Below are 26,969 nucleotides of genomic sequence, written 5' to 3'. Positions count from 1 at the left end.
GCGGCTGCTCTGCGCTAATGGCCCCGAAGCCCATAGAGATTTAAAGGGCCGTTGCTGCGCGGCAGGTGCTAGCACGGCTTTGTAAAAGAGGCAGTATATTTACCATACTAATTCTGATTCATTTACCAGACTTAACATCATTCACATACAATACAATATAATGGTCTTTCTGACTGCTATGCTCCCAAAAGGTTTAGTACAGGTTACAAAAAAATAAAAAATGGGAGAGCAATGACTTTTCTCAAATTACTGAAAAAAACCAAAACAGGAATGAAAACAAAAACATAAAAAAAAAATAAAATCAAGATGAAAAATTTATAAGCAAGAAGAACTTTAACAGTCTCCCTAAAACAAAGGAAATTTCTGTGCATATTTCAGGGAGTAAAAAGTTACAGTATTTTACAGCCTGAAACAAAAAGGAACTAGTAAAATAATTTTGAGATCAAACATTAATCAATAAAGGGAAATGTAGTAGCAAAGTGTTCTTGGTCTGAGAGTTTTATTAAGGAAAAAGAGAAAGGAGTGACTTATACATATGAGCCTAGTCCATGAAGAGCTCTAAATACCATTCTGCAATTTTTGAAGACACAATACACATGAATAGGTAATCAATGGAGCTTGATATCAGCTCGCCCTTTCAGTACTATTAACATTAAAAACTAATATGTGGTTGACTCATAAACAGATTTTGAGTACAGCCAGTCCCCGGTTAAGAACGCTTGACGTACGTCAAACTCGTACTTATGAACTGGGGTACTGCCTGTCTCTTCCTGTGCCAACACGCCCCTTCCTCCCTTCCTGTCCAAACGCAACCCTCCTTCTCCCTTCCGTGTCCCAACGTACCCCTTGTTCCGCATCCTAAATTCATGCCTTCCGCGGGTGTTTACCTCCTCTGGCCAGCTCCCTCCTCCCAGCCATACTTCTGTTGGCAAAGGCGCGAGCAGCGGCTCCTGCATGCAGTCTCCTGGTCTTTGCAAAGCCACAATGGGTGGCTCATGCACGCAGCCCGCTGACCCGGAAGTCTTCACTCTGATGCAGATGTCGGAGGAAAGACTTCTGGGTCCGTGGACTGTGTGCGAAGACCAGCAGACCGCTTACAGAAGCCACTACTCACGGCTTTGCCAATAGAAATGCAGCTGGGAGGAGGGAGTCAGCCAGAGGAGGTAAACTTATAGAGAATTCCTGTACTATGGAGCAGTGCATTTTAAACTTCTGAACAGTATCAGAATTTAAATTACATTTCCTAATGAACTTATCCACATCTAAACAAAATTGAAATGTATCATGGATAACTGCTGAGGAAATTAAAAAGTCACAGAATAGGAGTTTGTGTCCTATTTTGGATTAAGAACTGGTTAAAGATAGAAAACAGATAATAGGGTTAAATAGTCAATATTCTCAATGGAGAAAAGTAAATAATGGGTTCCCCAGGGTTCTGTGCTGGGACCGCTGCTTTTTAACATATTTATCAGTGATCTACAGATGGGAATAACTAGTGAGATAATTAAATTTACTGAGACAAAAAAATTGTTCAAAGTTGTTAAATTGCAAGAGGACCTTGCAAAACTGGACATCAAAATGGCGGTTGACGTTAAATGTGAACAAGTGCAAAGTGATGCATGTGGGAAAGAGGAATCCTGCATCATGTAGCCATAGTTCAGGTTCCATGTTAGGAGTCACCACCACTCAGGAAAAGGATCTAGGTGTCATCGTTGATGATATGTTGAAACCCTCAATTCAGTGTGCAGTGGTGGCTAAGAAAGAAAATAGAATGTTAGGAATTATCAGGAAAGGAATGGTAAACAAAGATGTTTTATGTTATATTATAATGCCCTTGTATTGTTCCATGGTGCAGCTGCACCTCAAATACTATATGCAATTCTGGTTGCTGCATCTGAAAAAGGACATAGCAGAATTAGAAAAGGTACAGAGAAGGGCTACAAAATGATAGAAGATGGAATGACTTTCCTATGAGGAAAGGCTAAAGCCACTAGGGCTCTTCACCATGGAGGGGAGATATGATACATGTCTATAAAATACTGAGTGGAGTGGAACAGGTAGATGTGAAACATAAGATTTGCCATACTGGGACAGACCAAAAGTCTATCAAGCCTAGTATTCTCTTTCAAACAGTGGCCAATCCAGGTTGCAAGTACCTGGCAAGATCCCAAAGATACTAGAGCTACTAAGTAGCAAATTTTAAAAACAAATTGGAGAAAATATTTCTTCACTTAATGTGTAATTAAACTCTAGAATTCATTGCCAGAGAACGTGGTGAAAACAGTTAACTTAGCAGCATTTTAAAAAGTTTGGCTATTTTCCTAAAAGAAAAGTCCATAAGCCATTATTAAGATGGATTTCAGCATAAAATATTTTCTTCTCTTTAGGATCTTGCCAGGTACTTGTGACCTGGGTTGGCCACTGCTGGAAACTTCATACTATACTTCAAGTTTCAAGTTCATTAAAATTTGATATACCACCTTATCATTTATTTCAAGGTGGTTATACATTTTAAAATAGGGTAAAAACAGATAATACAACTTAACATAACTTTACGATTAGACAAAACAATAACATACACGACTGGATAAAAGGGTATGAGTGGAAAAAAGGAGAGAACTACAATGATTAAAGAAAAGTAAGATATAAAGGTATAAACAAAAGGATGGGGTTAAAAACAAGTAAGTTCAATACAAGTGGACTCATAAAAGATTTAAAAAAAAATTTTAAATCATAAAAACTTGATGGACCTTCACTCTGTCCCAGTATGGCAACTCTTAAGGTGTTCTTTTCTTTCTTCAGGAGGGTCTAAAGAAGAGTCTGGTCCTCGGTTTCTTAAAGGTCCAGGTCTTAGCTTTTTAGGGCCATTTGGAAAATCTTTCTTAGGTGCATATTCAGAGGCATTCTGATTTTTGAAAGGAGTCAACTGTCGTCAGCTTCTGGTATGGTCCTTATGTCCAGAGTAGAATCTCAGTCTAGACTGTTACAATTTGAGGCATTTGAATATTTAAAGAAAGCTACACTTCAGGATTTCATGCTGAAAATTCTATTCTTTTTAACAGTTGCTTCAGCCAGAAGAGTTTTAGAACCTGTAGACTTTTTTTCTTGTAGGAGTCCATTTCTCTGCTTTCTGAAAGCTGAAGTTTATATCCACACTATTTATTCCTTTCTTCTGAAAGGAAGTAGAATCCATTTTCTAATTGGATTCTACTTCCATCCTTTTGTAAAGAGTATTGTGGCAATGATTTTGGAACCTTAAGTTTTAGATCTGTGTCTAGTATTGCCTCTAAGGTTACTGTTGCAGGTTTGTTAAAAGATATGATTTGTTTAGCATCTTTATATATAAAACCCTAAGCCGCGCATACGCACTCTTATCGGCGTGTTCGGTATGTCCGTGGCCGGCAAGAATGCGCATGCGTGCTTCCTATGGCCCCAGGGGGAGGCGCGAGGCTGCTGGGGCCGAGGCGACAGGCTGCGGCGGACTTCTTCCCCTGGCTCTCCAACGATCGCCGCGGCTACTCTCTCGAACCACGCCAGGCGGGGATCGAGAGAGGAGCCACGGCGTTGGCTCTGAATTAAAAAATGACCTTCAGGCGGGGGGAGGCGCGAGTTTGCTGGGGCCGAGGCGACAGGCTGCGGCGGACTTCTTCCCCTGGCTCTCCCAATGCTGATCCATTTGCATGCCACCTCCCCACCTCACCCTAGAAAACCTAAAGGTCCCTGGAGATCACAACGTGCCCCATTCCGATGGTTAAGTTCCATATCCCTCTCCCGTCCACCCTTCTTTTACACTGCACGCCCGTTTAATTTATTAAGAGTGCTGGCACCTCCTCTAAAGAGCCTCACCACCACTCGAGCGCTTTAGCCGACTCACACACACACACAAGTTCAATTTGTTAGTTCCTCTCAAGAGCTGCATGCAGACGGGGATCGTGGGAGGAGGCGCCGCACCAAGTGCTGTACAGGGACTGGAGGGGGAGGAAAATAATGCTTCTCCTGCACATAAGAGATAAGAGACAGAACAAATGTGGCAGCTGAACCCAACGTGTGAATCAAAATAAAGAGGTATGTACGGCAAGTTTTGAGACACACCTCCTGTCGGGGTAATAGTATGCGCGTTCGGTTGTCAAAACAATTTTCCGCGAGGTAATAGCATGCGTGTTCCAAGGTTGTCAAAGCAAATTTCCGCGTTCGCACGTTTGCATACCAACGAGTGTCCAGTGCCAGTTTAACCTACACAAGTCACTCTGTGCCAATTTACGACTTTAAACAATTTACTCTGTGAGAATTTATTTTTTAGTACTTTCTCTGTGCCAGTTTGGAGTTACTCTCTGCAAGTTTCGTGATAAAGAAAAAAAAGGTAGGTGGGAGAAGGGGCATATTCCCCCAAAAGCCCCATGACTTCTCCACACACATTACATCCCCCTGAGATCTCCACACACATACACACACATATAAGGACAGGGGGCTAGGGAGAGACAGTGCAAGAAAAAAAAGAGGAGATATTGACAGACTGATAGAAATATGTCACACATACTGAAACAGAGTTAGGTAGCAGTGAAAGACACTCACAGAAGGACAGGAGGCTAAAGAGATAGATTGGAAAAAAAAATACAGTGGATAAGGAGAGAGAGACACACAGGAAAAAAACACAAACAGACATACAGCAGCCAAGGAGACAGACACCCCAAAAAATACAGACATACTTACAAGTAGACAAACAGAGAGACAGTGGGAAAGGAGACAGAAAGCAAAAAAAATACAAACTGCCAAGGAGACACACAGAAAAATAAAACCCAGACATACAGCGGCCAAGGATAAATACAGGAAACAAAAACATACAAACATACAGGGGCCAAGGATTGCACATCTATTCTAGCACCCGTTAATCTAACGGGCTTAAACACTAGTATCTTCATAAGGGCAAACAACCCTTAGTCCTGAGAGACCATTCCATTAGGTAGATTGTCTATCTCTTGGGTGAAATTGCAATCAGTATCTCTGGCAGACTTTGCAGAGTGGCAAAATGGTCCTTCCTTTACACTTTTATGAAGCTTTACAGATTTGGTGTCAAGAGCGGATGCTTCCTTTGGAGTTTTAGTAATCAGAGTGGGGGGTTTCTGAATCCCTCACATTTCAAAAACTGCTTTATTGCATTTGGAATGGTCTAGTGAGAACACACCAGAAGGAGAAATTAGGCCTTACCTGCTAATTTTATTTCCTTCAGTCCTACCAGGTTTAACCAGATCTGATCCAGATTAAATGAGTTTTGTATTTTTCTATACAGTTTGGGTCTGGTTCTGTATAAGATTGGCGGCCACCAATCGCATGTCAATCATGCACCCACATCCAAAGCAGAATCACATCTACAGTCCTGCACAGACACCTGAAATGTAGGCCAGCATTTTGCAGGCCTACATTTCATGCGTCTATCTCATGTCTCTGTAGATGCATAGCGATGCTTAAGCCCGCCCAAGGCCACTTCTGGGCGAAGCCATGCCCTGCCTCTGGCATGCTTAATTGTTGCTGCACGTCTCCGTAGATGCACTCTGGAGGCCCACTACTGCTGCCTGCCATTGGGGCACATTTTCCAGACCCTTTGTCTTTTCTGCTCAGAATTCAAGATTTTCTTGAAATTTTTGTTTCTTACAAAGTTTTTTCACGTATAGGATATTGTATTTAGTGGATGCTTGAAGAAGGAATGAAAATTCTATTTTCAGTTCAACTTTAGAATGATTTTCACTGCTTTGTTAATGAAATACTGAAGTTCTGGAGCTACACAGTGTCCTTATAGGGCATAGTACACAATTCTGTATTCTCTATCTCTATCTGCTGGTCAACAGATACAGCCCACAAGTTTTGGATTGGTCTGGTGGGACTAAAGGAAAGAAAATTAGCAGTTTAGACCTAATGTCTCCATTTTAGGCACAGGCCCTTGACAACCATCCACATCTTATGGAGCTCTTTAAATACTTGAAGGACAGACATAAGAGGAGCAGTAATCACAAGTGGCAGCCCTAAACAGTTACCCCTTCTGCCAAATCTGTTTAAAATAAAATTGGAGATTTGTATTCACTCTGATCAGCAGTGTCATTTTAGAAGCGTTGTCTTGCAATGATAAATATTTTATTACATTTCACATTTATAACCTGTACTTGACAAATGAGATTCAAAACAGTTTTTATTCTGCTTTTTTCCCCAGTCTTTTCCAGTACCTGCTGTTTCATACAGGCATATTGAGCAAGAAAATAAAAAACTTCGAGAGAAACTGAATTCACTTCGTGAACAAAATGCCTCCTTGGTTTCCCAGAACCACCATTTAATGAATGATATTGAGTTATCCCAAGCTGAGCTCACTCGGTCAAAAGCAAGAGTATGTATCTTTGTGTATGATTTTAATATGCATTGAAGTCATGGGGAAATGGGAGTGAAACTTGTCTTTTAAAATAGCTTAATATCTTTGAAAATTTAATAGCCTTAGAAATAGAAAAATATTTTGTTAGAAATCTTTTTTATTGGTAAAGAGAATAACAACCCACAACCATATGTAACAGATAAGAATTGAAACTTTTCCAACATACAAAAAAAGGGGGGAGCACCCCCCCAAGAGGACTGGACTCTGATGTCATCCTGGGTTACAAAGAGACCCAACCCCCCCCCCCCCCAATGGAGCCATTTCCCCCCAACCCAACCCCCTCCCCAAAGACCCCAAAGCAAAAGGAAACCCAGGTCAGACAGGTGGGATAGGATTCAACTGCAGTCCGTTCAAGATACGACTACGACTTCTTGGAGACAAACTGTCCAAATAAGGAGACCAAGTTCGAACAAAGTCTCCACTCTTGGGATGAGAGGAGTAAGCCAGCTGGGCTTCCCAGCCCATAAGTTCATGTAGTTTATTCCTCCAGTACCAAAAGGAGGGAGGAACATCAGCAAACAGTGGTTCAAAATACACTTTTCCTCAAAATATAACATTTGCTCAAAAACAAAATTTCAGCAGAGGTATAAAATGCAGTGATAAGAGCAAACAACATGTGTAACACAAAGAGGGACAGGAGCCTGAAGCAGGCCTTGAAGGAAGGAGGCCGAGGCCCCCCAAAAACCCGGAATACTCTCACAACTCCAAAGACCATGAAAGTAAGAATTCACTTTAGTGAGGCACTTGAGACAGTGTTGGGTATCCACACAGCCCATATAGTAGGCCCGGCTCGGGGAGGTATAGGCCCTCAACAGGGTTCTGTAATGACACGCAGCTCCGCATTATATACTAAGACTGGGACCCGTCGTAGAGCTTGGAGCAATAAATCCGCCCCAAGCTCCCTCCCCAAATCCCTCTGCCAAGCCTCCAATATAGAGGAAAAATCATGGGGAAGCCCCAGGGCACCAAGCTGCTGATGAAAAAGGGAGACCGAGATCCGAGGCTCTAGATCCTCCCCCGCCTCCAAAAAAGCTCGAAACCGCAGCCCAAAGGCCAAAGAGAGGGAATCCCTAAGGAGTGATCTCGCATAATGCAGCAACTGGCAATGAGCATAAGCAAGGCCAAGGGAAGGAAGACCACAGTGCTGCAGGTCGATGCTGGACTTCAGCTCCCCGTCATCCTGCAAGACCTGAAAAAGAAACTCAAAGCACCTAGCCCGCCATATAGAAAAATATTTAATGCATTATTTTTTGTCAGACTAATAGAAGGTCCCATGAATACAATACAATATAAAAATGTATATTTCACTACATTGTCAAAAGACATTAGTTCAGATTACAATAAAATTAAATAGAAGAAATCAATCCTCTCTGATTTACATATATAAATCCCATAAACATCTTAAGTAATATTTAATAATACAGTCTCAGCAAATAAAATTACCTCTTAGAGAGATATATTTTCAATAATTTATGGAACCTTATACAAGAAGGTTACATTCTCGGAGACACTGGGAGAGCTTGATATGAGAAGGATGTTGCCAGCTATCACTTGAAAAGTGTGGCCTAGTGGTTAGAGCTGCTACCCCAGAACCCTGAGGTTGCTAGTTCAATCCCAGCCTGCTCCTTGTGACTCTGGGCAAGGTACCACAGTTAGATTGTGAGCCTACAGGGACAGAGAAGGGAAATACCTAAGAGTATCTGATTACTATTCAATGTATTATAAACCACTTTGGGTGAATATCTTCATGGAAAAGGTAGTTAATAAATCCGAAAAGTGGCCAGATAAAAAGGCAGGAAAGCCCTGACAACTTCTCTCCCTTTCTTTCTCTTTCTCCTGAGCTGGCCTAGCTATTGGGATAACATTGATTATGCTTACTTTTCATTGCTGGGAAAGTATATGTTGCTTTTGCAGAGCATGCATTTTTGCAACATGTAAAAAGCATGTGCTTTTATAATCTATCCTCTCTGCTTCTAAAAATACATGTTTACATTTGCTTGAAATGTATAAAAGGCAAAACTGATTCTAATTGTATTTCTCCTATAGAACTTAATCTATGAAGGCTTTTCCCCCATTCTGCATCTTGAGGGGTGGGGGTGGAGTTTAGGAAATGAGGCTGGTTCTGCCACTGCTTTATATGCTGCTATGTAGTTATGTAATGTAATGTAATGTAATGTAATTTATTTCTTATATACCGCTACATCCGTTAGGTTCTAAGCGGTTTACAGAAAATATACATTAAGATTAGAAATAAGAAAGGTACTTGGAAAATTCCCTTACTGTCCCGAAGGCTCACAATCTAACTAAAGTACCTGGAGGGTAATAGTGAAGTGAAAAGTAGAGTTAGAGGAAAAATAAAAATAAAATAAACATTTTAAAAAGACAGCATTGATCTAAATACTTTGGAAGGTAGAAGAGATGAGAGAAAGGAATAGAAGCAGAATGGGTCAGCGTCAGTGATGAAGTGGAGCAAGTAAGTTTAGGAGGAGCGATTGACGTATCCAGAAAGGGCTTCTTCTGGCCGACAGTCCCAGGATGCCTATGTCTCCTCCCCTGCGATGTTCTCCCATCCATGCATTCCCTCCCAGACACACTGCCCGTGCCCCAGCCGCTCCAAGGAGGCTGCCCCAGATGAGGTCCACGGTGAATGCAGGATTCTCTCCTCTGCGGGAAAGCCGCCCGGAGCCGACGGTCGATCACTCTCTAAAACAGGAGAAGCAAAAAAAATCTAAGAGGAAACAACCAGATGACCAAAAAAAATGTACCTAACCTCTCAAAACACTACTCTTTTTTTTATTGTACTTAAAGAAATGAAAACTTTTTTTTAAATTAAATTGTGCTTATATCCGGTGAAGGCACAAGCCTCACAAAAGGTCAGAAAAATTATTAACTTTTTCACCATATTTTTAATCACTGCAAACATCATTTAATTTAATTCAAAAATCATAACAAACCACAACACTGGTTCATCTAGGACAGGGGTAGGCAATTCCGGTCCTCGAGAGCCGGAGCCAGGTCAGGGTTTCAGGATATCCACAATCAATATGCATGAGATAGATTTGCATCTCAAGGAGGCAGTGCATGCAAATCCATCTCATATATATTCATTGTGGATATCCTGAAATCCTGACCTGGCTCTGGCTCTCGAGGACCGGAAGTGCCTACTCCTGATCTAGGGTGTGAAAAAAATGCATCTTTTTAGTGCAAAGGGAATTCCAGCACTGACTGAAAGAAAAACAAGTTCTAGAGATTTATCAATGTTGGAATTCCCTTTGCACTAAAAAGATGCATTTTTTTCACACCCTAGATCAGGGGTGTCGAACTCAATCACATAAAGGGCTGAAATCTGAAAAAAAGGCTAAGTCACGGGCCAAATTTTTAATTAAGATACTTAGGGGTCCTTTTATTAATGTAAGCTAACCGATTTAGCATGCGCTAAATGCGCACCTTAATAAAAGGACCCCTAAGTGACTAAGACTTAGACTTAGCAGAAATGTAGGGTTACAACGTCTCCAATCCCACACCGGCTCTGTGGTGTAAACAAAATAAATATTGTCCCAGGCTCTGTTTGTCTTCTGATAACTGGTCCCAAGCTCTGTTTGTCTTCTGATAACTTGCTTGCCAGGTTCTCCTGCCCATTTGTCGTTTTCTTCTTTCACCGTGCTAACCATCCATCTTCCATCTCTGTCCTCCCCTTCCGTTTCCCTTCCCTCCCCCGGAGGTCTGGCATCTTTCCGTTTATTCGTGTCCATATTTGCAGCTGCAGCAATGGACCCCACCATCCCCAGATCTACCATCTGTACGTTTCTCAACTACCCTTTAATCCAGCATCTCTCCCTCCTTCTCCACCACCCCAGGGTCCACCATTTCTCCATTTCTCATCCCAACTACCCTCCTATCCAGTAACTCTATCCCTCCTCCACACCATCCCTTGTGTACAACTTCTCTCTCTTTCTGTCCTTCCCTCCCTCCCTCCATCCCATTGCCCACCATCTCTCTCCCTCTCCTTTGTTTTATTTCTTTTCCACTCTACCCCATTCTCCCTCCAAACAAACATATTCCCTTTCTTTTTAGCCTCTCTTTCTATCCCTCCCTTCCTTTGTTCAGCATTTCCTCTCTTGCCCCTCTCCATTGAGCATCTTCCCCTTTCCTCCCTGCTTTCCTCTCCCACATGTCCAGTATCCACTCTGTGTCCTTACTCCCTCTCTCCATGCTTATGATCTCCCTTTGCCATTCTTTTTCCCTTTGCCCACCCCTGATCTAGCATTTTCTTGGTCACTCTGTTCCCTGCAGTATCCCCATTTGTGTCCCTAAATGTCTGTATCCTTATTCTCCCCTCACTCCTCCTCAGTCCAGCACATGCACGTCTGGACCCCTCCTTCTCTCCCTCTGGGTACTTCTACACTAGGGCCCGCCCCCATCCTGAAGGCCTGCATGTTTTCCCCCCTTCTTCCCTGTCTCACCTTCATATTTGGCGTGTCGTTTCAACCCTCCCTCCATCCCGGCTTCCTGGTCTCCTCTGGCCAGCTGGCAGCGGCTGCTACTGCTCTTCACACGTGTCTGCCTACGCCTGGTCTCCTCTTCAGAGAAGCCTGCTGAGGATCGTTGGCCTGCTTTAGCGAACCTCGTGGGCCTCTGTCGACCTCGGTAGCACGTTCCCTCTGACGCGATCCCACTCCTTCTCTGACATACGGGATCGCATCAGAGGGAACATGCTACCGAGGTTGACAACGGCCTGCGAGGTTCGCTACATCTGGCCAGCAATCCTCAGCAGGCTGCTCTGAAGAGGAGACCAGGCGAAGGCAGACGTGAATGAAGAGGAGCAGCAGCAGCATTTGTGCTGGCGGGCCAGATTGAGTATAAAGTTGAAAATGTCTGGCGGGCCAATTTTTAACTCACCGAGGGCCAAATCTGGCCCGCTGGCCAGAGTTTGACATATCTGCCCTAGATGAACCAGTGATTGTGTGTTTATTATGCCTTTGAATTAAATTAACCCTCCTCTTACTAAGCTGCAGTAGAGGTTTCTACCGCAGCCCAGTGTGCTAAATGCTCTGATGCTCATAAGAATTTTCTGAGCATTGGAGCAGCGTTGGAGCATTTAGCGCTCTGGGCTGTGGTAGAAACCTCTACTGCAGATTAGTGAAAGTGGTGGGGGGAGTAAATGTTGTGCAGTGATTAAAAATATGGTGAAAAAGAGCTGAGTTTTCTCTGACCATTTGTGAGGCTGGTGCCTTCACTGGATATGAGCACAATTAAAAAAATAATAATAATTTTTTTTCCATTTCTTTAAGTACAATAAAAAATTATACCCCCTTTTTAGGTTTTCAGGATTATCAATGAATGTGCATATCATCGACCTGCAATGTATCTCATGCATTATACTGAGATAATCATGAAAACCCATTTGGCTAGATGTGCTTCCAGAAGTGGGATTGAAAAGCACTGCTTTTAAAGTATGGTTGAATACTGCAATAAAAATAATTTTAAAAAACAACATAATAAAGTAATTTTTAAAATGCAACAATAAAATTAATTTATGAAAACTATGAGCACTCACAAGCAAGAGTGACCAAGTACTTTCCGTGACATGGAATTATTTTTGTCAAAGCCTGAAATGACTGGAGGCAACTCTGTTTCCAAAATTTGCATTGCTTTTATTGACAGGCAAAGTATATACAAGCTGCTGCAAGGCAGAATTTGAGTATAGACTGATTTTGTCCTAAGCAATAAGGGAGTCCATTTGACATTCCCATTTTTCATATTCACAGATCCCTCTTCCTTGAAACCTTTTCTAGGATGGGCTTAATGTGGAACTTTGGGATCCTAGAACTCCTATTTCAACAGATCAGTCTTGATACATCTTATTCAGAGTTCAGATAAAGCTCTAAGATTTTAAAGCATGTGGCATTTTTTAGCTAAGGAAGGGATCTTTAGACTCATTCTCTACTTGTACACCTCTTACTTAGAAGATACTACCTAGAAAATTTGTTTGTACCACATGTGGATTGTCTGTACCATGTGTGTTGAGAGGATCTCCTTTTACCTGTAGTTCTAATTCTCCTCATGGGCTGGACTATCTCACAGATGGGTTTCCATACTTCTCTGAATAGCTCAGATAAACACTTAGGAGACTGGCATTTTTCACTGTAGCCATTCCTCCTGTGAATTCTGTCTTAGATCTATTCACTGCAGCCTCACTTATGTTACTTTCCACACCAAACTCCAGTTCGAGCCTGCTCACAATAACTCTTGGGAGTATTAATATTATAGCTAAAAAGAAAGGGATTCACTCGGTGGGACCCATGGCATTTGTGCCACATGTAAGGTAACAAATATTTTTCCTTTTCTAGGTTTACTTTTATGAATCTGCTTTAGGCACTCATGCATCCAGTATACCTCAACTTGAAGAACAGATTATAAATTTGGAAGCTGAAGTTGATGCTCAAGGTAATGCTTTGAGGTAGGGAATATATCTTATGATTTTTAATTTTTTGTAAAATTTCCAGTTTAACTTTCTTTAGCGTAAAAAAGGAGCTATTGTGATTCAAAATATAGTTTATATGCATTCTTGCTTTCTGTCAACAAAGAGGATGTATTCAGATCTGATAAAGAGAGTATAGCTGCTTAAATCTATGCAAGGATTGCCTCTGTCTCCAATAAAAAAGTTAACTACAGCTACACCTTATTTCTTAGCATTAACAACAGATCAGTCCATAAGGTGTGGGTTATGCCCATCTGCCAGCAGGTGGTGCTAGAGAAAGCCAAATTTAGTTCTGCCATATAGGATGGTGAACAGTTGATTTAATCAATATTTCTGTATCTCTAACAGGTGGTAGACAGTTCTCTACTGTTGCTGGTCTCTTCTTTGGATGCTCGCTCCTTTTATATTTTGGTTTGTTTTTTTTTAGTTCAGTTGAGCTTAGGGGAAAGGCTTGGTTTTAGCCTTTTCTATGAAGCACACCTAGTGGTGCCAGGTCTCTCCCCTTCCATCTCCACTCCCACTAGATTTCTTTTCTCAAATAAAAAACAAAACAAAAAAATAGAATGTGGTTCCCATTTCTGTGGAGAAAATGTTCTGGTATTTGCTGCTGCCTTATGGAGAAGTATCTGTCTCAAAGAGAAGCTTTTTCAATCACATTTATTCTTCCTCTGCTGACTCTGGTAAACTATATGGGGATGTGCTTCAGCTCTAATGAGTACAGTTCCTATTCTTCAGGGTATTCTTTCTGCTGGCTTTGCCTTAACTTTTGTTTTGCTTTCTTTCCTATTCAGATTGTCAGCCATTTATTTCTATGATGGCTGAAGCAGTTAAGTGTTGCTTCTGTTGGGGGGGTTGTCAGAGAGAATGAAAGCTGGTGATTGAATATGCTGAGAGGAAGGGAGATCAAGAATAGAAAAGGGTTCAAGGTAAATAGGGGGAATAGAGAGATTGCTGGGGAAACGAGCCTGAAGAGAGAGAAAGTTAAGGTTTGTCAAGCCTGGGATGAAGAGAAGTCATGCCTTTGATGGGGGAATTCATCATAAAAACATTGCAATTAAAGGATGCTGAATTTTGCAGAGTTTCAAAATATTGTGTGCAGAATTTCCCAAAATTTTGCACAGTATTAAAATTTTTTCCCATGGAATTTTCCTAGGAGGATATTCTGTGGATCTAGCTCTTATTAATTAAACTTGATTTTAAAAAGATTGCTATAAATACATTTTCATTTAAGACAGGTTCATCAGAATCATATTGACAGAGGTCAAAACATTTTATAGTCTGTCTTTTTGGTAAATGTTACTTAACATCTGAAAATACATTTTCATAGAGATGCAGAAGTTCGCTTGGAAGAAAGTCAAAAGCTGGTATCATCAAAGGAACACTTTGTGCAGATCTTTAAAGATGAGTATAAAAATCTGAAAGCTGAATTATTGGAACAAAAAAAGCGAGGAAAGAGGTGACTAGATTTAATATGATAAGTGATATTCAAAGTTTGTTTCATTTTAGATTAAAAAAAACAGTTGGCCTGATATTGAAAAGCACATGTATATAGCAGCAGCTTCTACATGGATAAGTGCCGTATCTCAATTTTATCTTGGCACTATCCAAGATAAAACAAGGGTGCTTTGTCTAACTTTTCAGTCATACCTCCCTGTTGCACCAGTGTTGACCATTTAGAATAAAAAGTGGTTGTTTTTAGAACTTGTTTCTTACTTTCTTTTATCCTAGGACAAGCAGGCAGCATATTCTCACATGTGGGCAATTGTCATCCACGAAGCCCTGGCACGAACAGTGAAAAAGTACACTAGCACTTTAAAAATTCAAAGCTTTAATACTGCCTGCACCGCACGTGCGCAAGTGCCTTTCCCGCCCAACGCCAGCTTACAATGTCTTTAGTTTTTTGTTTTCCACAGAGTGAAGAAGACGTATCTCTTGTTTCTCCATCAAGTTGCCTTCCCATTTAAATATTTTAACAATCTTTTCTTTTTTTAAGTATTTCAAGTTTCTTCTTTACTTTTCTTTAGAAAATCAGTAAAGAAGATTAGTAGAAAGAAATTTTGGGCTTCCTTGAAAAAAAAAAAAAATTATTTCGAAGTTCAATGGCCCTTCTTTTGATCTTCAACGGCCCTCACTAGTTCCATCCTTACTTTATACCATATCTATGGATTTTCGGCCTTGTTTCTCTCCAGTTGTAGATTAAAAGATAAATATTCTTGATTAATGTCAAATTTTCTTCTTTTGTTTCTTTATTTCAACATATATGTCTAGAGTCAGACTTTCAATGACTGGGACTTGCCGGTACCGGTATACATCGATACCTCCATCTACTTGTATTGGTGGCATATTAGCATTGAGTCTAGTTGATGCATGCCTTTCTGTAACCAATGTTTCTACCACATCGATGCAGATGCATCACAGTGGACAGTACCCTGCTAATTAAGCATTGAGTCAATTTGATGCTTGGCTTTCTGGGTGATACAGATTGTCATTTTTGAAGTGCATTGCCTTTTCAGGCATTTACGTTTCAATGCCTGTGGCATCTTCATTACCACTTGATGTTATGTGGTCATGGTGCCTCCTTTTCATCAATGAACATTGGTACAGGTTATTGTTTTGAAATGCAGTGCCTCCTCTTCATACATCGATTTGCGTTGGTACCAATCCATGCTAAGTATAGCATATTCAGCAATGGTACTTCTCCAAGTTCTTCTTACATCATAGCATCGATGATCATTGAACCATTATGCAGTATGTACATCGAGGATACCTGCTCAGGATACATTGTCGAGGAATAACTCCACGTCAACACTGGAGTCTCCTTCTGTGCAGGTTGTGTCTCCTGTTGGGCGTGCATCCTCTTTGAGGTCTTCTACCCCTCAACACCCTACAGCACCATTGATACCCGCTCAGTCTCGGGTATCAGTGCAGGATATTAGTTCGCATCATTCTCATCGACTATGACCTGCTTACTCTTGACAGACCATCAGTTTCTGTTTGAGTTTCATCAGAGTGGTACCGAAAACATTTGTCCCATTTCAGCCTCTGTTCTTCACGTCATTGTCGACGTTCATCTTCAGAGCATCAGTCTGTATCCAGAGGACACTGACACTCCTGATCCAAACGTTGGAGATTATATGTCTGCACGTCAAAAAAAAATTCTGCATCGAGGCATCGACGTACTTCATCTCATTGAGATTGCATCGACGCATTGAAGATCATCCTTGAGTCATCGAGTCAATTCATCAAAGAATCGTCATTCATCTAAACATCATCGCAAAATATTGATATTCTTCTTTACATCAAGGCTCTGCATCGAGGTATTGAAGGTTTTTCATACGGGGCACCAAAAGCTTTTTATTAAAAAAAGAAAAAAAAACAAACAGCAAAGAATAAGAAGAGAAGCAGTGTCTGACTTTGTACTTATACACTATCAATTGGACATTCTCTTTCTCCATATTAACCAATGAAGCTGAATGGTTCTCTGTTTTATCCTCTAACCAGGATTAATCAGAATCGTCCACATTGCAATCGCCTTTCAATACTACTTCTGGAATTCATCATGGGTGGTCTTTTTCCTGTTGTCTGGATACAAACATGCAAAGACGTGGCAGAATCTAACATGGTTGTAGAGCCTGTTAAGTTAGATTCCTTACCATGTTTTAAAAAAAAAAGTAAGAAGAAGAAAAGAAAGAGAAGACAAGCACTGTTGGTTGTTTTTTTTTTTTTGTGCTTATGCACTATCAATGGACATTCTCTTTCTCTATATTAACCATTGAAGCAGAATGGCTCTCTGCCTTATATTCTAAGCGGGATCAACCAGTTTTTTTTTTTTTTTTTTACTGAAGCATGCCTTCCACAGTATCATCAATGTTCATACAGTTCATACGCTGAGAGATTGGAGAAACTGGGTCTCTTTTCCCTGGAGAAGAGAAGACTTAGAGGGGATATGATAGAGACTTACAAGATCATGAAGGGCATAGAGATAGTAGAGAGGGACAGATTCTTCAAACTTTCAGAAAATAAAAAAACAAGAGGGCATTCGGAAAAGTTGAAAGGGGACAGATTCAAAACGAATGCTAGGAAGTTCTTCTTTACCCAACGTATGGTGGACACCTGGAATGCGCTTCCAGAGGACGTTATAGGGCAGCGAACGGTACTGGGGTTTAAGAAAGGATTGGACAATTTCCTGCTGGAAAAGGGGATGGAGGGGTATAGATAAAAGATTACACAGTTCCTGGACCTGATGGGCCGCCACGTGAGCGGACTGCTGGGCACAATGGACCTCAGGTCTGACCCAGCGGAGGCATTTCTTATGTTCTTATGTTCTTAGTACTTTCCAGGAGGCTCATACAATTACTTTGAAGTATCTTTCCCTACATGTGTTTCTCCTATTCTTACAACCAATAGCTTCCCTGTAATCTTCTGGAAATGACCAGAATCTTTCTTTTGTAATCTGCCTAGAACCGCAAGGTATTGGCAGAATAAAAGAAACTAATGTAATGTGGATAATGTCCATGAAACATTACAACACCCTTTACTCCATCCTCTTTTTTATTCTAAAGGAATCTGGAGGTTTGAGAGTGGCTGTGGGGGAGGAGGAGGCCACTACATCCTTTTTAGGATGTTTTTAATTTACTCCAGTTTATCTTAAACAGTGTTTCTGGACCGAGGGTTTCAGTACAGGGTCTAAAGTTAGAGGGTTCTATGTTCAAATATCAGTGCACAATACCCAAATTATAATAGATAAAATTATAATTCTAGACCTGTTCCTGCTCTGCATTCTATACAGGTCACATTCATATCTTTCGGTTTCATTTTCAATCTCTGGACAGAGAAAATGGTTATGTTTGGGTGCAATTTAGCATATGCAAGTTTTATAGCATCACATGCTTGTGCTAGGATAAAACACAGTTACTCTGACATCCCATCCACCTCCCATAGTTGGCTTCTTTGCTTGGGCACAGAACTGACGACCTTGCAAGCTGGCATCAGGCGGGAAGGCACTAGCACATGCGCGGTGCGGGCAGTATTAAAGCTTTGAATTCTTAAAGTGCCAGTGCACTTTTTCACTGTCCGTGCCGGGACTCCGTCGATAACGTCGCCCACATGTGAGAACATTTGCTTGCTGTCTCTGGATAACACCTGTTATGTTAAGTAACTGCTTTTTTGCTTGTTTCCTTGGGCGTTTGTTCTTCACTTTCTTTTTGTTTAGCACTCTCCAGGTATAGGTTAATCTTACAAGCAGGTATATATCTCATCATGACCAGCAGGTGAAGACTGAAACAAAACTATGGAATAGGTACCTTCCCCTATTCCTATCAGTCTTCTTTCAGTCTTCAGTAGGTGTGAGTGAGCTGTATCCATCTCCCTTGGTAGGGCTGTTGGAATTTGTTTAGGGATCCTAGTCCCCGTTTTTGTGCCGGATTGAGCTTGGGTGGCCCCTGTTTGGGGGGGGGGTCCGCCCGACCTCGGGGGTGTCAAACCCGGCGAGTCTTGTGATTATTCCCTCCTCCCGTTTCCTCTACTTCCCCAACATTTTTTTTGAGGTGCCTCAGCAATAAGCTTTGCCCCCTAAGTCAAGCAAGACATGCTGCTTTGAGAACCAGTGGAATCTGTTCTGTAAAAAAAAAAAAAAATCCTGAGATAGTGCTGGTCTGAAGGATTGCTTTCCCTTTAGATATGCTGTAAATCACTGTATTTTTTTGACTAACCGGCACTTTTATTCTAGCTAGGTCGCGTATGGACCAATTGAGTACTTCTCAGGGGAAGTGGTGCACAATTTGGTCCAGACGCAAGGCACTTGGGCCGGCCTGAAAACAGCTGTTCGGGCCAGTGCAGTCGTGGAGCTCCGTCGGCAGAGGCTGCAGGTGTTCAGGGCTCCCCGGCCTTAGTGCCTCACGAGTTGGCAAGGAGCAGTGGGGAAGCCCGGTCTTCCCCCACTGCCCCTCTCAGCTGATTTTTGTTAACAGCTGATGCCGGCTTGCTTACTTTAGTGGCTGGGACAGTTCAGGCTTCCCAGCCGCTACAGGCCCTGGAAGGGTTATTTTTTGTGGGAACTTTGCCATTTTAACAGACAGGCCCCTCCATTTTGTCTGCAACCTCAGATAACCTTCCCCCTGTATTGGAAAAATAGGGGCAGGTTTCAGCTGGGTCCCCAGCTGTGGCAGGGAGTCCCATGGGACCCCCTGGGGTTTTTTCCCCTGATTTACATTTTTCTTTGAGCAGAGCCTATTTTCAGGTGGCTGGGGGTCCCACGTGCCCCCTGTGGCTTTGCCTCCCTCTTCTCCTTTGGCATCCCCTCTTCTTTCTCCCTCGTCCAAGCGACTGCGGGTGGCTTGGGTTGCGGATTGGTGATCAGAGGAGCGTGTTGGCCTGGATGAGGACCTGGACCCTTTTGAGGAATTCCAGGATCCTCTTGAGGGGATGGCCACTGGCAGCGGGGCAGCGGGTTTCCTGCCTTCTGGCGAAGAGGCATCTGTGGTGCGCCTTTTTCAGAGGGATGAGCTACCATGATTCAGCAGGTTTCCTTAGTGCTGCATTTTGAAGAAGCGCCACCGGAGACCCACATGTGGGGGGGACCCTTTTCTAAGGGGGGATCTGTGCTGTTTCCCGCTCTCTTCCTATGAATCAGGATATTCGGGATCTCGTACTGGCACAGTGGAATATGCCGGAGACGCCATTTCAGTTGGTGCGCACCATGGCTTGTTTGTATTCCATCCTGGAGGGGGATAGGGCTACTTTGAAGTCGCCAGTGGTGGACGCGGTGGTCTCAGTGATTGCTAAGTGGCATACCGTGCCTGTTGAGGGCGGTTCTGCCTTACGTGGCTCTGAGGAGCGTAATTTGGAGACCATTGTTGAACAGAATTTTGATGTCTCTGCCTTGGGGGTCCAGGCGGCTATTTGTGGGGGGCTGGTGGCTCACGCTGTGTTTCGGTGGGCCGAGCGTGTCCTGGATCGTGAGTCTGATGACTGGTCCTTGGTGGATCAGGAGATGGCAAAGTTGAGATGGATGCCTCATTCATCTCAGATGCTCTCTCTCTGACTTGGTGCGGACGTCTGCCAAGTCTATGGGTTTGGAGTGGCCGCACGACACACCGTGTGATTTCGCGCTTGGTTTGGCGGTTGCCGCGTCCCAAACTAAGCTTACTAAATTTCCTTTTCGGGGGTCTTTTTTATTTGGAGAGGATTTAGATAAATTGGTTCAGACTCTGACGGACTCTAAATTGCCCCGCCTGCCTGAGGACCGTGCCCACCTGGCATCTCGTAGTGGCACTGCCCGTGGGCATCTGCAGGAGTTTTGCACATACCACCCTGGGCGTGGAGCTGCTACTTTCCAAGCTTCAGGGTTTTCCAGGAGTCGTTTTTATCAGCGCATACAGTCCTTTTGGTGGGGGGGAGGCATCAGGAGGATGGGAATCCCTCTGACAATTCCCCCGCTGCCCATCCTGCCCAATGACTCTTTGCCGGTGTTCCCTTTGCTTCCGGTGGGTGCCCGGCTGCACAAATCTTTCCCCAAGTGGGCCAAGATCATGTCCGATAAGTCTATCTTTGTCTTCAATCCTTGGAGGGTGTTTTCCCCTATGACAGACTCCGGAAAAGCATTCCAGTTTTCTACCACTCTCTGGGTGAAGAAGAACTTCCATATGCTTGTATGGAATCTATCCCCTTTCAACTTTAGAGAGTGCCCTCTTATTCTCCCTACCTTGGAGAGGGTGAACAACATGTCCTTATCTACTAAGTCTATCTATCCCCTTCAGTACCATGAATGTTTCGATCATGTCCCCTCTCAATCTCCTCTGAGGGAGAAGAGGCCCAGTTTCTCTAATCTTTCACTGTACAGCATCTCCTACAACCCCTTGACCATCTTAGTGGCTTTCGAGTAGTACCGTGTCCTTCTTCATGTACAGTGACCAGTGCTGTATGCAGTACTCCAGGTGAGGGCGCATCATGGCCTGGTACAGCGGCATGATAACCTTCTCTGATCTATTCGTGATCCCTTTCTTTATCATTCCTAGCATTCTGTTTGCCCTTTCGCCGCCGCTGCACATTTTGTGGACGGCTTCATCAACAAGTCGATCAGAACTCCCAATTCCCTTTCCTGGGAGGTCTCTCCAAGTACCGCCCCAGACATCCTGTATTCGTGCATGAGATTTTTGATACTGACATGCATCACTTTACATTTATCCACGTTGAACCTCATCTGCCGTGTCGATGCCCATTCCTTGAGCCTGATTATGTCACGTTGCAAATCTTCGCAATCCCCCTGCATCTTCACTACTCTGAATAGCTTCATATTGTCCGCAAATTTAATCACCTCACTCGTCGTACCAATGTCCATATTGTTTATAAAGATGTTGAAGAGCATGGGTCCAAGCACTGAGCCCTGCGGCACCCCACTAGTGATGCTCTTCCAGTCTGAGTATTGTCCATTTACCCCCACTCTCTGTTTTCTATGCTCCAGCCAGTTTTTAATCCACGTGAGTATTTCCCCCTCGATTCCATGGTTCTCAATTTTTCGAAGTAGTCGTTCATGCAGAACCTTGTCGAATGCCTTCTGAAAGTCCAGATACGCAATGTCGACCGGGTCGCCCTTGTCTATAGAAACATAGAAACATAGAAGATGACGGCAGAAAAGGGCTACAGCCCATCAAGTCTGCCCACTCTGCTTACCCACCCCCTGTCTATGCCCTAATGACCCAATTTCCTTATCTTGACCCTCGTAGGGATCCCACATGGGTATCCCATTTATTCTTAAAGTCTGGCACGCTGTCTGCCTCGATCACCTGCACTGGAAGCTTGTTCCAATGATCAACCACTCTCTCTGTGAAGAAATACTTTCTGGTGTCGCCATGAAATTTTCCGCCGCTGAGTTTGAGCGGGTGCCCTCTTGTGGCCGAGGGTCCCTTGAGAAAGAAAATATCATCTTCCACTTCGACACGTCCCGTGAGGTACTTAAATGTTTCGATCATGTCTCCCCCTCTTCCTACGTTCCTCAAGAGTGTAGAGCTGCAATTTGTTCAGTCTCTCTTCGTATGAGAGACCCTTGAGCCCCGAGATCATCCTGGTGGCCGTCCGTTGAACCGATTCAATTCTGCGCACATCTTTACTGTAATGTGGCCTCCAGAATTGTACACAGTACTCCAGATGAGGTCTCACCAAGACCCTGTACAACGGCATTATGACTTCAGGCTTTCGGCTGACGAAACTTCTATTGATACAACCCAATATCTGCCTTGCCTTAGATGAAGCCTTCTCACTTGATTGGCAGTTTTCATGTCTGCACTGATGATTACTCCTAAATCTCGTTCTGCTGAAGTCCTAGTTAAAGTTTCTCCGTTCAAGAAGTACGTCCTGCATGGATTTCCGCTTCCGAGGTGCATGACCTTACATTTCTTAGCATTGAAGCCTAGCTGCCAGGTTGAGGACCAACTTTCCAATGTAAGCAGGTCCTGCGCCATATAATTCTGTAAACTGCATTCACTTACTATATTACATAGTTTGGCGTCATCGGCGAATAGTGTTATTTTACCTTGAAGCCCTTGAGTCAGATCCCCTATGAATATGTTGAAAAGGAGTGGACCCAGGACCGAGCCCTGCGGCACTCCACTGGTCACCTCCAATGTTTTAGAGAGGGTACCATTAACCACCACCCTCTGAAGTCTGCCACTCAGCCAATCATTGACCCATGCAGTTAGTGTCTCTCCTAACCACATCGATTCCATCTTGCTTAGCAGCCTGCGGTGTGGGACACTGTCAAAAGCTTTCCTGAAGTCCAGGTACACGACGTCCAAAGACTCTCCCAAGTCCAACTTTCTTGTTACCCAGTCAAAGAAGCTGATGAGATTGGATTGGCAGGACCTACCCTTGGTGAATCCATGCTGACTGGGATCCCGAAGATTCCCTTCATTCAAGATCGTGTCCAATTTGCTTTTAATTAGTGTTTCCATGAGTTTGCACACTATTGATGTGAGACTCACCGGTCTATAATTCGCAGCCTCTGCCCTGCAGCCCTTTTTATGCAGAGGAACGACATTAGCTAATTTCCAGTCCAGGGGAACTTTCCCCTTACTTAGGGAGAGATTAAATAGCTCAGCCAACGGTTTCGCCAGGACATCGCTCAATTCTCTGAGCATTCTTGGGTGCAAATTGTCTGGTCCCATGGCTTTGTTCACCTTGAGTCTTGCCAGTTCACTGTAAACTTCACCTGGTGTGAACTCAAAATTCTGAAACGGGTCTTCTGTGCTTTGTGTTGCCTTCAACTGGGGACCGTGTCCCGGTGCCTCACAGGTGAAGACTGAGCAGAAGTATTCATTCAGTAGTTCGGCTTTATCGGAATCTGCTTCCACGTAATTTCCGTCCGGTCTTCTAAGGCGTACTATCCCGCCTGTGTTCCTTTTTCTGTCACTAATATACCTGAAGAAGGATTTGTCCCCCTTTTTAATGTTTTTTGCCAGAATTTCTTCCACTCGAAGTTTTGCCTCCCTAACTGCCATTTTGACCGTTGTAGACCTGGTCCTATATTCTATTTTTGCCTCTCTTTTCTCCGTGCGCTTGTAGGAGAGAAACGCTTTTTTCTTCTCCTTAATGAGGTGCGAGATCTCCACGGTGAACCATTGGGGTTTATTGTTTCTTTGTCGTTTATTTACTGATTTTATGAAGCGGCTAGTTGCTTCATGTATGGTTGATTTCAGTGTTAACCACTTAGCTTCTACATCATCGGTCTCCGTTTGGTCCTGCAGCGTCTGATGGACGAAATCTCCCATGCGTGCGAAGTCTGTGCCCCGGAAATTGAGTACCTTTGTTTTCGTGTTTGATCTAGGGAAGCCTTTCCTAAGGTTGAACCATACTATATTATGGTCGCTGGAGGCTAGCGTATCTCCTAATGAGACCTCTGAAACGCTTTCCCCGTTGGTGAGTACCAGGTCGAGGATCGCCTGGGCCCTAGTGGGCTCCGTTACCATTTGTTTGAGACGTGCTCCCTTTATGGAGGTTAAGAGCCTCCTGCTACTACTGGTTGTCGCTGAAAATGAATTCCAGTCTGCATCAGGCATATTGAAGTCCCCTAGCAGTACAGCTTCTCCTCGTAGAGTGATATTTTCTATGTCTTCAATTAATTCTGCGTCCATGTCTTCCAGTTGTCTTGGGGGTCTGTAAACCACACCTAGATACAGGCATTTTTCTCTGCCTCTTGCCAGGTTTACCCAGAGGGACTCCCCGGTGTACTTGACATCTGTGATCCTGGTGGTTTTGATGTCCTCTTTAATGTATAGAGCTACCCCCCCTCCTAACCTGCCCTCTCTGTCCTGACGAAGTAGATTGTAGCCCGGTATAGCCATATCCCACCCATGTGAGTCCGTGAACCAAGTTTCAGATATTGCCACCACATCTAGGTCGGCATTCCTTATTTCAGCCTCCAATTCTAGAATTTTGTTACCTAAACTGTGTGCATTGACATACATGGCCCTCCATATCTTGTGTTTGCTAAGTCCCTGTGAGGCTTATCCTACCCGAGTCGGTGTGACTCCCAAAGAACTGTTTGCAATGTGGGTACTTACCTTGGACATGGAAGCGGAGTTTCGACTCACCTCATCAGGATAATTCCTTTCTGCACTAATATGTGAATGGGTACCCTCCCCCGACTTACCTAGTTTAAAGCCCTGTGAAGCAGGCGGGCTTGTCGGTGTCCGAAGACGTTCTTACCCCTACTGGTCAGATGGAGTCCGTCTGGTCCCTGAAGTCCTTGTAGCGCTTCCCCATGGTTTAGGAATCCGAAGTTCATATCCCGGCACCATCCCTGTAGCCACTCGTTCGTCCTCAGGATACGTTCATCTCTGGCTCTTCCCTTGCCTCTAACTGGGAGGATCGATGATAAAACCACCTGCGCTCCTGTCTGCTTCAGCCTCTCACCCAGTGCTCCAAAGTCTCTGGTGATGGTCTCCGGTGTGTTCCTGGCAGTGTCGTTGGTTCCTATGTGGACAAGAAGCATAGGAAAGTTGTCTCGGGGCGTGAGTAGTCTATCCAGACTGGCGGTGACATCTCGTATCCTGGCTCCAGGCAGACAGCAGACCTCCCTAGATTGCATATCCGGTCTGCAAATTGGTCCCTCGGTGCCCCTCAGCATGGAATCCCCGATGACTATTACTCTGCGCTTCTTTGGGGGGAGCCGGTCAGTTGTCCCTGGAGATGGAGCTGGGTGTTGGGCCTGCTCCTGTTCCTGCTCCTGTTCCTCATCGGCAGTTCCTTCCTGAAGAATCTGGAATCTGTTCCGCAGGACGAGTTGAGGGGTTGATGTATAGCTGCCCTGTTTGTAAGAAGAAGGAGAAGATGAAGAGATTGAAAAAGGGGGGGGTGGGGGATCTCCTATGTTTGCCCGTGGAGGAGGTCACCAGCTGCCAGGAGTCAGTGCCGCTAGCCATTTCCTGTATCCCAATTGTTGGTTTCAAAGCTGATGATTTGGGTGTCTCGAGGATGGACTTGTCATGGGCCTGCTCGGTGATTTGGGACAGCTCCTGGACGACTCCGTCGATGTAGGCCTCGTCCTCTCGGATGCTTCTCAGGCGTATCACCTCCTCCCTGAGGCTCCTTAGTTCCTGCATGAGATCTCCATCCAGCTGCGCAGCCTCCTCTGTCTGTGTAGAGACTGTAGTGTAGCGCTGGGGGATGGTCTCGGTCTGCACAGAGACCTCTGTCCACCGTCCTGGGTCTTCCTCCTTCTGTACGCAGTCCGTGGTCGCTTCCTGGATCCCCATAGCAACTGAAATACTGGTCTTGATTGTAGACTTCGCGCTTCTTGTCCTCCCTGCCATTGCTGAGTTGTAATTGAGGTCTGCCTGTCAGTAAGGAAGAGAATTAGGAAAATTAGAAAAATCTGTCTGTGAGCAGGTGTGAGATTTTGAAAGTTAGGGTGTCTGAGAGTTGGAAGATTGGGGTATCTAGTGCTTGAAAGATAAGGGTGTCTGAGAGATTGAGAGTTTGAGATGTCTGAGAGGGTTGCTGTCTGTGAGTTAGTATGAGAGCCTGTACGATTAGGGTGAAGGGATAATGTGTTTGAGAGATCCGCTTGTTGCCCTAAGGTATCATTGTCTTATGTAGTTTGGCTCTTCTTAAGGCTCTTCGCAAAGGCGCTCTCGCTAAGGCGAGCGCCTTTGCCGCTCGCCTTCGCTGCGCGCCGAACGGCTGCGCGCCGTTGGCTCGTCCCCTTTTATGGGGGGAGTTTGGCTGGTGATGTCAGGGGTGGGCGGAGTTAGCTCTCGCCTCTTCCCCTGCTAGCACCGCCTTCTCTGCTCCTCTCTCTGCTTCTTCCTGCTAGCACACTCTCCGCTCACTGTTCTGCCATGTGCTCAGAACTCTGCTACCATGTGCTCAGGACTAGGCACAGCTCCTACAGTCTCCCTTCGGCTGGCCTTGCACTGTCTATCTGCCTGTTTACTCCCTCGAAGAAGTGCAGCAAGTTTGTCAAACAAGATATGCCTTTACTGAAACCATGCTGACTGGTCCTCATCAGACTGAGTCCGTCTAGGTGATCAATGATGCGGTCCTTTATCAGCACCTCTACCATCTTTCCCAGTACCGAGGTCAGACTCACTGGTCTGTAGTTTCCCGGGTCTCCCCTCGAACCTTTTTTGAAGATCGGCGTAACATTCGCCACCTTCCAGTCCTCCGGAATCGTTCCCGATTCGATTGACAGATTGGCTATTAGTTCTGTCGGACAATGCCATGGCGGTGACCTATGTCGCTCGTCGGGGAGGCACCCAGAGCACTCAGGTAGCGCAGGAGGTGGCTCTGCTCTTGGCCTGGGCAGAGTCCCACCTTCAGGACATCTCGGCCTCCCACATAGTCGGAGTGGAGTATGTGCAGACAGCCTTTCCTTAGCCGTCCTGAGCTAGATCCAGGTGAGTGGTGTCTAAGCCACGTGGCCTTTTAGTTGATAGTGCAGTCTTGGGGTCAGCCCCTGATGAACCTGATGGCCATGAGTGTCAACGCCAAAACACCCCGCTTCTTTAGTAATTGCAGAGATGGAAAGGCCAAGGGCCTGGATGCTCTGGTTCAACCATGGCCACTGGAGGGGCTATT

The 26,969-nt window shown here is 44.2% G+C and overlaps 1 protein-coding gene across 2 annotated transcripts in view; it reads left to right on the top strand.

Annotated features, from left to right (window-relative positions):
• CCDC18 (coiled-coil domain containing 18) overlaps positions 1–26,969 on the top strand; it is a 282,822-nt gene that overhangs the window by 27,136 nt on the left and 228,717 nt on the right. For both annotated transcript variants that reach the window (XM_033915992.1, XM_033915991.1), the window contains exons 4-6: positions 6,203–6,373; positions 12,766–12,875; positions 14,224–14,352. In XM_033915992.1, coding sequence (XP_033771883.1) covers positions 6,203–6,373; positions 12,766–12,875; positions 14,224–14,352 — 410 coding nt within the window. The remainder of the gene's footprint in view (positions 1–6,202; positions 6,374–12,765; positions 12,876–14,223; positions 14,353–26,969) is intronic.

This window comes from Geotrypetes seraphini, chromosome 12 (assembly GCF_902459505.1).
Source record: "Geotrypetes seraphini chromosome 12, aGeoSer1.1, whole genome shotgun sequence".
NCBI classification, from domain to species: domain Eukaryota; kingdom Metazoa; phylum Chordata; class Amphibia; order Gymnophiona; family Dermophiidae; genus Geotrypetes; species Geotrypetes seraphini.
This window is presented reverse-complemented; position numbering and strand designations above follow the sequence as displayed.